The sequence below is a fragment of the Primulina tabacum genome, chromosome 5 (genome assembly GCF_025594145.1).
Source record: "Primulina tabacum isolate GXHZ01 chromosome 5, ASM2559414v2, whole genome shotgun sequence".
Taxonomy (NCBI): Eukaryota; Viridiplantae; Streptophyta; class Magnoliopsida; order Lamiales; family Gesneriaceae; genus Primulina; species Primulina tabacum.
In genome coordinates this window covers 34,651,934-34,663,328 of record NC_134554.1, presented here as the reverse complement: position 1 = coordinate 34,663,328, position 11,395 = coordinate 34,651,934, and the positions used below count along the sequence as shown (strand labels likewise).

Sequence of the window (11,395 nt, the reverse complement as noted above, 5' to 3'; positions counted from 1 at the left end):
CTCCCTTGGATTCGAACCCACCAGATTAACCTCTGATATTACAGCACAGAGATTCATATTCGAAACCTCTTGAGATATGTTCTCTACCACATTCGCCTCTCGGTTTCTCTTCGGCTTCTTACAATCAGATGCCTTGTGACCCATGCCATCACAATTATAGCATTTTCCCGAGAACTTCTTCTTTCAAACGCCTCCTTTGGGTCCCATGTTCAACTTTCTGTTGGAGGAGGAGAATGGTCTCTTTTTCGAGCTTTGACCATGCTCGACAACATTTGCCTTAGCAACAACAGGAGAGAACAATCTTCTTTCCGAACTCTTGTTGTCTTCCTCAATACGAAGTCGAACAATGAGCTCTTCAACATTCATCTCCTTTCGTTTGTGCTTCAAGTAATTCTTGAAATCCTTCCAAGCTGGTGGTAGTTTCTCAACAATAGCAGCCACTTGGAATGATTCGCTCAAAGTCATCCCCTCACCGTGAATCTCGTGAAGAGTCACTTGTAGTTCTTGAACTTGACTGATAACCGGCTTTGAATCCACCATTTTAAAGTCCAGAAAGTGACCAACAAGAAACTTCTTGGCCCCGGCATCCTCGGTTTTGTACTTTCTGTCAAGGGATTCCCACAGCTCTTTAGCCGTTTTCTTTTCGCAAAACACGTTGTAGAGCGAATCTGCCAATCCGTTTAGTACATAGTTTCGGCACAAGAAATCAGAATGATTCCATGCCTCAACCGCACTAACAGATTCAACATCTCCCTCACCCTCGTTGAGTTTAGGAGCATCCTCAGTGAGGAATCTGGCCAGGTTAAGCATCGTCAAGTAAAACAGCATCTTCTGCTGCCACCTTTTGAAGTCCACGCCAGTAAACTTCTCGGGTTTTTCACCGTGACTCGCTGGAACAGAAACCGCAGCAGCACGTGGGGTACCATAAGGGACAACTTGAGGAGGGACAACTTGAACAGTTTCCCTTTGCACGTTAGTTGCAGTAGCCATATCTGAAACAAAGCTCGTAATAAGTAATTTGTTTTAAGATTGTTACACAAAATGTATGCACAAACAGAAAGGTACACAAAAACAGCGAGCTAGTATCACGAACTAAACAGTAGCACAATGCAAAATTAAAGCAAAACGAGGCCTGTATGAGATACAGTGTCCTTAAAACAGATTCGTCCCCTCTGGTGTGTGCTGCGAGGATGAACGTGGACGTCTGTTACCCAGGATACCACGGAAAACCAGTAGTACCTTAACACGAGAGACCACAAAGGCGAACTGAGATGTACCTGAACTTTATCAAGAGAGCAGAGCAACGACAGAGGAACAGCAGCCGGTGAAAGCAGCAGCCGCCGAGACAACAAGCAAGCAAAGCTTCGAGAAAATATAAGAATGTAGGAGAATGTGTCGGGTGTAGTGTATTTGGAGGACTATGTTGCCTCTATATGTAGGCACACTCCTGCTCCATATGAACAGCCACTGTTGGTCATCCGAAAGGCCAAAGGTCAGCTGGTCATCCGAAATGCCAACCCAGCTGGAGCACCAACAGTCACGTAGGCCATATGAAGAGTCGGGCATACGGAAGGTCATTCATAACTGAAATTTCGAAAAAAAATATAGCAAAAGCCAGGTGAACCTTGATGGGAGATTTTGCCTTGATCGGTCCGACATTCGACGCACCCAGGTCATGCTCGTCAAGCTTTTTTCCACTGCAAATCGGGCCCATGATTCGTACATCCCCCTGCGCCTGTGCGCGCGAGAGAGAAGCCTCCTGACCAATCTTTCTTACACCTCCACAAAGAGTAAAACAATATAAGCTCACCAATGCCATATTCTTTTTTCTGTGTGGGACAATTCCCACTTACCATCCACTAACTTGTCCAATTTCTCATTCAAATGGACCAAGCCCAATACACATAAGTCCAACAAAATCAACACGTTTTAGTAATTGAATTGAATTGAAAAATTACATGATCAATTAGCTGTTAAGAAGCAAGTCCGAATTGTCGCTCTAGAATTATAATGTTTTAAAATAATACAAAAATTCATATGAGAATGTATTACATATCAATTTTGTTAGATCGATATCCTATCCAACTCCGTACATGAAAAATATTATTTTTATGTCAAAAATATTAATTTTCACTCTAAATATAGATTAAATTGATTCGTCTTACGACAATATAATTCAATAAGATCGTCTCACAAGAGACATACTATTTAAATAATTGGTATGGCAAATTCAAACTCATGAAAAGTGATTGTTTTAATTCCTGACGTTGGCATTCAAAAAATATAATTATTTTGCAATTTGAATTTGTATTATATAACAAATTCGTCCGGGAAAAAAACACAAAAGGGGTCTAAAAATAATATTTTTGCTCTAATCAAAATATACGTGTAAATAATTTGATTTGATTATTTAAAACTTTGTCTATATTATTTATTTTTTACTTTATAAAAAAAATTTTACGCGTAGGCATGCATAATCAAATTGTTTGTTATAATAAAACTGAAAATAAAATAATTAAATTTATTAGGCGAAAGATTTTAGAATACATTGCTTGCCAATAGTAGGGATGTCAACTTACCCACAAGTTTGGGGCTTGTGAGAAAAACCCGAAACAAAAGGAGATTCTCGATTTTTTTGGGTTCAGATTCGGGGACGGTATGAGATTACTATGTTCATCCCCGAACCCGTCCCAAAAATAATATCAATAATAACATTGATATTATTTTTTAAAAATAATAATAATAATAATATTATTATTATTAATTAATATTAAAATTAATATTATCACTAATAATAATAGATAATAATAAGTTTTGGTTTGAGAAAATTCTCGAATCCGCACTCATCTTACTCTATTAATATTTTTAAAATGGGAATGAGAGCGGAGATGAGAAGTTGATCCCTGCGGTTTTGGGTTCGGAAATTCCTCGAATCCGAAAAAGGGGGATTGGGACGGGTATGGGGTGAGGATAGAATTCGAAGACGAAGATAAAGATGACAAACCCGCCCCGCCCCGCCCCGCCCCATTGCCATCTCTAGCCAATAGTATAATAATTCTAAACTTCTATTTAATATTTAACCTGAGGGTGTTTTTTTAAAAAAAAAAAACTTGTTTTTTGGCAAAATAAAAATCTTAATTTCGATATATTGATTTTGGGTAACGACTCTATGAAAAAACAAAACAGTGTCTACCACTGTATGGAGAATTATAGCGGACAACTAATTCGAGCCTAATTGAAGCCGTCACTTTACCATAAACATTTCATGAATGTGGATTTCGTGAATGAAAAACAACAAAATAATGAGGAAAAATGAATGAAATATATATATTAAAAAATAAAGAATATTCCATATATAATTAGCCATACATATATATTTTGATTCATAATGTGGTAGGTACCACACACACAAAGACATAGACTTTTAATGATCATTCAAAGGCCTCACCACCTCTCTAGAGATCAACAAGACATTAAAATTATCGATCGGTATCCAATTAGAATAGAGTTTAATTTTCTGTTGCAATAGTGCTTAATCAACCCTACAAGGTTTAATTACTCGTCAATGCACATGTTACATGTCTTTAATAATGAAAACAATACACACTAATCATATCTACTTTTGCATGGTTCTGAATTTTATGTAAGAACCATGTATAAATTATAATGGGCCAACCAACAAGCTAAAATTATAATTCAAAAAATCTCGTGCTCTTGTCATATTTTTTGTGTATCAACGTATTTAACTCGAATTTCTAATCGAGACTAGATCTAGGGTTTACTGTTAGAGCATTTGAGTTTTTCGTATGCTAGTGGAAGTTCACGTTATGTATTGAGAATCCAAGACTAAAATTTGACATCATTGTATTGGTAAGTATTTTTTTTTAAATTCACAACGATAGTAATGTTTTATTTTACATAATAGCTCGTGTTAGGAAAATATATTAATAATCGAGCACAAGACAGAGCAAAGGGGAGAGGTTTCTACTTGAACTGAATTGTTCATGTCCAAGTTTTAATTAAATTCCCTAAAAACTTATGTATGTATTTGTGTTTGTATTGCATTGATCTTAAAAACTTGTGTCTAGTGTGTGATCATCAATCATATTCAACCACTCAAAATTGTAGCCAAACTCCTTGGTTGTTGGGGCTTTGTGTCCTTATTGGTTTGTCCCTAATAAAAAAATAAAATGAAACAAAAATAAAGAGTGTATAATACAACCAAGGACCACCTCTTAAAAAGAGAGACCAAAGTTTTGGAAAGCTTTCCCTTAATCAAGAAAGAGACAACCAAAATTTTCACTTTCTTCTCGATTCTATACTTGAGAACTAAAATCACAATCAATAAAATCTCCATATAAAATGTTACGACATAGTTCTAAACTTCAAGTTCGAGTATATATAATTCGAGTTGTAACGAAAGAACAAAAATGTTACAGATGGTCAGATTTAGACCATGACCGAAGCACTTGGACTAGTAGGTGTTCATAAAAATTAAAATAGTCACGTGCACTGTAATTGGAATGATAAAGATAGTTGGTCCTGCATCACAGTTCCACCGTGAAGAGATGCCATCCATGATAATTAATACAATAATAATGCACCAAAGGAAGAATGGACGGTAGGAATGAACAAATTGTCATATTTTAAAGAAGTTTTTCCATACAAAATATGTACATTTTAATGCATGAATAAGCAAGTAATAGCACAAAATGGATCAAAACACAAGGTCTAAAAATTTGTTATTTCTTCAAATATTTCTTTTCAGGAAAACGGATTCGTTGAAATATTGAGGTGACACAAACAGACTTGTAAGGGTTGGTGTGTACAATCAACTCTTCTAGCAACTTGGATCAATAATTATTTCAGAGTAAGAACACCCAGGAATTAGTTACTGGTAGAAATCGTTCATTCTATGCTAAATAGTAATATTCCAACTATTCCAGTCATGTTTGTGTGTATATTCTTTAATACATGGTTGGTTGCATGCTTGACTACAAGCATCACAACCTTTAGTTGTCCTAGCAAAACTCAACCTCGAAAACTGGATCTTCATTCTTGACCGTCAACAATGCCACCAACCCAGAAAAGATGAGACAGTTTTGCGTCGCATATAGCCATAAACTCTAGAGAAATGAAATTTTGCACCCTCACATGTATGTTGAGATGATCAAACCAACAGTTTCACGACACCCTGGGAACAGAGAGTAGCAACTTCCTTCAAGCTTCTTATTGTTGCCTATTATTCTTTCTTTCTATCTTGATAGCCTCGTATGAAACCATAACTTCCTTGAATTTAGCTTCAGCAAACTCTGGATGAGACACAGTGGAGCAGGTAGAGCAACTAATCAATCAGATGAGAGAAAGTTCAAAATAAATATGCAGTCGGTAGTGAATTCAACACCTTTTTTGTCCTGATTCTGATCAGGGTGAAATTCCTTTGCCTTAACTCTGAATGCTGACTGTCAACAATGTAGGAGACACGAAAGATTATCACAATTAGACAAGCAAATACAAAAACATGAAGAACTAAAGAGGTCCCATCATTCACAACACAATTGTCCCACACCCGCAATATGGTTACAGTTCAATATCCAAGTGGATTACAGGCACTATATTATATCATAAACTGATAGATGGAGTAGCGTCTACGATATTGTTTCAGCACAACAAAAGAAATTTGGGATTTTAGGCAATGTTTCTTTGGTAGAATATCACAACAAAACAATTCGTAGAACCATTTGGATCTTTATCTACTTTATTCTTGGGTCATATAATTGTGGCAAAAACTAAAAGAGTAGCAAAAGGAACACATATAATACACCTTCAAAGTTTACTGAAGATATCAGGAAAATGACAAAAACTTGTGTGAGACGGTCTCACGGGTCGTATTTGTGAGACGGATCTCTTATTTAGGTCATCCATGAAAAAGTATTATTTTTTATGCTAAGAGTATTGCTTTTATTGTGAATATGGGTAGAACTGACCTGTCTCACAGATTAAGATCCGTGAGACGGTCTCACATGAGACCCACTCCAGGAAAATATGAGAGTTCAGTACCATAAATAAATAATTATTGGACTCAAGAAATGGCAAAAACAGACTTTATCTTCTCCAACTTCTTTCGTTCATGCCATCCCTTCATTATGTTTACCCTCTCCAGAATAAACAACTCAAAACAGATTACTGTTCACATCTATGCTTTCAGGCCTTTTCTCTTTGTTTTTTAAAAAAGTCGCATGTTGCGTGAGAGATGTCTTTTCATTTTTTTCACCATACATGGACAAGAACAAAATTGAATTGAAAATACCTTTATTTCTTCATCTGTGTAGGGTGTTGTCCTACGCCTGCACAGGAAGTAGGAAAACAATCACTCTTCACAAGCGACTGTGATTATTCATATAGTATGAAAGTACTTGGTCCGGGCTACCAAAGCACAGTAATATAATTTCATATAGAATGAAAGTATTTGGTTCAGGTTACCCAAAATACTTACAATTTTTTATAATGATGACATCATTGTTGAAGAATATGTACACAACATATAGAGGCCATCCATGAAAAATTCCCTATTTTTTCAAGAAAAAGGAGACTGCCTGACACCAATGCATATTCCTCTTCTACTGACATTATCAGTTGACAAGACTATAGAGTAAGCGAGACCATAACATATGTTATAACTTATAAGTGATCCAATAGCGCCTTGTCAGGTAACCTTGTTTAAGATTCAATAACCTTTTAGTACACAGGATCAAATAGCACAAAATCACCCAAAAACTACAGCTTGTCCTAAAATATTGATACCAGAAAACCTCTCTTCTGATAGTAATACAAGTAAATAACATGGCTTCTTTGACCAGGAAAAAAGGCTCAACTATGTTAATTACGACATCCATTTGTCAAGGTTAAAACTAAGGATGCCTGGTTTCGAAAATTATATCAGCAGTACCATCCATGCAAGAATACAGGTAAAGCAAAGTAATTTGGAAAGAAATCACTGAATTGATAGGCACTAAATTTTATCCAACAGTATAAACACACATTCACTACAATACCAAGTAAAGATATGAATAATACTTACACGCACAGGATTTGATAAAAATACTATAGCCTGCTTCAATGAAAGTGAAAATATAGGCGTTCTACATGAAGTTGATTTGAAAAAGCTGTTTTCTGATATCTCAAAAAGATTACCTGTCAAGGCCAAGTATAGAGTAATGATGTGATAATGGAGCTCTTTCCGTGGCCCGAGGCGTCTCCCTAAAATTACTACCATAATCTCTGAACGACGTATCCGTATTCCAGTACCAGTCATTTCTCTGAGAGTTCTGATGATATGCACCTTGGCTATTTTCTTGCCAATTCTGGTAACTCTTCTTGAATTTATTTCTCTCTCTGTTAAATACACTCTGCATGCGCCGAATTCTCTCCTAAAAGAAGCATAAAAATCGATAAACAAGATAATAGACAAATTTAAATTACATAAATTTGCAGCAGAAATGTACACGCTGGAGCACACTAAAATTTCAGAAACTTTTTCCTTTGAGCAACATATTAGTTTACTTCTTTGACATCTGGAAGAACTAGCTTAATTGTTCGATAAGAGAACAAATTATGCTCCTCTTTTTTATTTTCTAAAAAAAGAAATAAAACAAGAATAAACAACTGTACAATAGAATTTGAGGTCTGAGTGCCAAGTCTAAATTGATAAGAAAAGTACAAGTGCAGACTTATAAAAAAAATATGATCCACCTCCCAGCCAATCTTTTTGAAGCCTGAAACTTTAACATCATTTCAATATAATTTTGGAAAGCCCTGGTGTACAATACAGACTAGCATCAAGCTTGATTTTTTGGCTAAAGATTCTTATAAATCAGAAGAGAACTTTATGTCAATCTGTGAATATTTTGAAAAAAGAAAAGCATACACCATAATACAAATTAAAGAATTCAAGAGAGAAATAATTCTCCAAAGAAAAGAAGAGAAACACATAAGGAGCAGTCCTGAAGCTGATAACAACTTGCAGCTTCAGCAGCACTAGTTTCTCTGCTACTTATTTTTAATATTTAAAATATGACCAAATAGCTGATTAAAGATGACGATATCTTGCAGCTTCAGCTGCACAAGTTTCTCAGCTACTTATTTTTAATATCTACAACATGAATAAGTAGCTGCATAATATCTTGTGGAATGGAAATGCTCTAGTATACTAAACTTTGGATTAATAACTGCAGAAAACAAAGAGACAGAAGATGTACAATTTAATAGTTTTCTTAGAAAAAACAAAAGCAGCCAGGAAAAAACACCTTACGTCCTTACCACTCTTTCAAGTTCTTCTTCATATTCTTCTCGCATACGACGATTATATCTTTTCCATGCCTCCTCCTGAAAAGAAGTTCGAAAAGAGCGACTATCTCTCCATGACGATTGAGATCTGCTCAACTTTTTGCAGTTCAATGACATTCAAGGTTAGCAAATGGAAATAAAGCAAGTTTGGATGCAAACGTTATAACTTAATGGATCTACCTTGCAGATGATCGTATACTGCCAAAAATATTCGTAAATATAAAATGTGAGCGATGAACTGATGAAGCAAATGATTACCTGAGTGTATACCCAATCAGCGGTTCTTCGCAATTGGGTTACCTGTGTCATCGATGACAAATTACAACAAAATTCCAAAACAGCACACTTTATGGAAGTATCATACAAATAACAATGGCAACCATTCGCCACCACATACACCTTTCAAAACAAGCGTAGAATATTTACCTAGATAATTTTACAGTTATTTATACAAAAAATGTTGGAAATTTTTTTTTCTTTTTCATGAATTTCCATGCTGCATTGCTTCTCTCATCACTAATGGTCGTCCTGTGCTAGAATCTTTCAAACATATTTTAAATTGCTGCTTTAGTCTTATAGTGATTGGTTTTTCTTGACCTCTCTCTTTTGTTCGATGGTTTTAAGGAAATAAAATATGTATATATAATCGGTTTGGAAACATTTAAGTCGCTTGTTGCATTCTTGGTTTTCACTTTTCAAAGGACTTTTCCCCTTTTCCCCCCACATAAATCTAAATTGTTAAGAATTATAAAATTTTCACAAGTAGACATGGCACTTTCTCCATCTCCCTGTAACATCCTCTTGCACAAATACACCATCATGCTGACCAAAGAGATGCACTTATATTACATGTGATCCAGAAAAGTCTCAGTGAACAGGAGAAAAAAGATCAGTAAAACCATGTCTCAGATGGCTGATGTCGGAAAATGGGTTAAAATGACAGAAAAACATAACAAACATATGGAAGAAATGGGGTATGCTCCAAAGTGAGAAGCACACATGAACAATCCTAGTACTGGGTAGAGAAGAAAGGTATCTTTTGTGCTGATAACTATCAATGAGAGCATTCTCTCCATGCAGAACACCAAGTGAGCACAGTATATGATAAATTGAAAAACATATTCTAAGAGAATGGCTTCGTCCATCATAATTTCAGAGGTGTACAGTCACAAAAAATAAATAAACTTTCAAGATCAGAATGTCAGTAGAATTAAGTTGCTTCTTTTGTTTATCTTCTAGAAAATTTCCCGTCAAAAGATTAAGTGGCTAAAAGGAACACAAATGCTCATACCCCACGTCCTTTCACTCGCCTTCTAATCCATAGTCATCAGAAGTGCAAGGAGCACAAACGCATGGAGGCATTGCATTGCTTAGGCTTACATCTTCATGAAAGCCAGATTAAAGGTTTCAAGACTTTTCCTTTTCCTAAAGCTCATATTTTTCGGTCTTAAGAATGGAGTTTAAGTTAATGAGTTCCATGACTCTGGCCAAGATAGAAACCCAAGTAAGCCTCACACCCTATTATTACTGAAAACACACATTTTTTTAACCACATTCTAAACCTTCCCCCTTTAAAAAAGGAAATTTCACAAAGCTTCACCAATGAAATGACAATTACTCGTATAATCAAAGAAATCATTAAACCTGAGATTTACGACACTCAGAAATTCCGCTTCAACTTCTCAGCAAAAGAAAATAAATGGACAACCCGAAAGAAAATTCTACCATTCGCAGCTATAACGCAGAAACTGACACGAACCTAATGAAACGCGATAAACTTACGGCGAAGGTGGTGGCAGTAGCTCCTATTAACCCAAAAATCAGAATCCCCCATAGCTTCATGTCCTCTTTTTCTCTATGACCTCCACTTCGATTGGGGCATGGATTATCACTCCTCCCTTCATCGGCTTCCTCGTTGCTCATCCTTCAAATTGAGTCCTATTCCTGGAACAATCAAATTAGGGAAATTTGATCGATCGATTATTAATATTTCACTTCCATTTTTTTTAATAGAACGGAACTTCAAATTGAATTTCTTCGGAGTTCAAAACCACGGGCTTGAATTTGGGAAATCAGGTTTTGGTCGTCACCAGCTGATTCCATTCGGATTGGTTTTGACCGATTGGCCAGCAATTGGACTGCTTTTATTTTAATTAATACCACTTATAAAATTTAAAAAATAATGTTTCATATATAAATTTTAGTATTTAATGAATAATAAATTAAAAATTGATTTTACTGGAGGATGTGTTACTAGAGCAAAAAGCAATGCCAAATTTTATTTACCCAAATGGAAATCTTTCAGAGATTGGTATTTTAAAAGGTTCTCTGAAGAAGAATTTGATTATATTGTTACAGAAATTTTAAATATTGTGAAAATCATAATAAATTAATACATTTTGTTCCTTGGTTTTTTAAAATTTATTATAGATTATATTTCAGTTCTTGAAATAAATTATAAATTTTCTTCTGGACAGATTCAAAAATTTGTTTATCCTCCTCAACAATATTTTATTATAGGAAAAAAAATTTACTGTTTTTTCAAAATTATTTGACAATGATATGTTACAAATAACTGTTAAACATATTAATCAGATAATTGAAAAACAGAATTATACAGATTTATATCTTACGATAATAGGAGAAGAAATAGTTTCTCTAAAGGAACGAATTGATAAAATAATTTTAGCCATTAATCAAATTAAACGAGTTTTACATATACAAACAAAAGAAGAAAATAATATTATTTCTATTGTTACTTCTTCTATACAATCCCCTCCAGATATAAAAGATTTCAAATTTAAATCTTCTGTTTCTGATATAGAAAAATTATTAGAAGAAAAATTAAAAATCTTAATTTAAATACTCTTAATGAAGAATTTGAAAAAACCAATAATTCCTCTGATGAAGAAATTAATAAAATTAAATAGACAGATAAACCTACCCAAAATAAATATTATTATGATAGACATACTCCCATGGATGTTCTTATTGAAGAACAAGAATATATTTTTGCTAATAGTTATAATGGGAAAAATATTTATGAATG

General features: G+C 34.7%; 1 protein-coding gene across 1 annotated transcript; it reads right to left on the bottom strand.

Moving 5' to 3' along the window:
• Positions 1–4,817: 4,817 nt before the first annotated feature.
• On the bottom strand, positions 4,818–10,479 carry LOC142547452 (uncharacterized). The gene is made up of 7 exons (XM_075655758.1): positions 10,129–10,479; positions 8,605–8,646; positions 8,320–8,442; positions 7,195–7,430; positions 6,311–6,347; positions 5,405–5,462; positions 4,818–5,312 (listed from the first exon to the last, which is right to left on the bottom strand). Exons 1-7 carry the CDS (start codon positions 10,267–10,269, stop codon positions 5,230–5,232), a joined length of 720 nt encoding a protein of 239 aa, XP_075511873.1. The 5' UTR covers positions 10,270–10,479; the 3' UTR covers positions 4,818–5,229.
• Between the last annotated feature and the right edge of the window lie 916 nt (positions 10,480–11,395).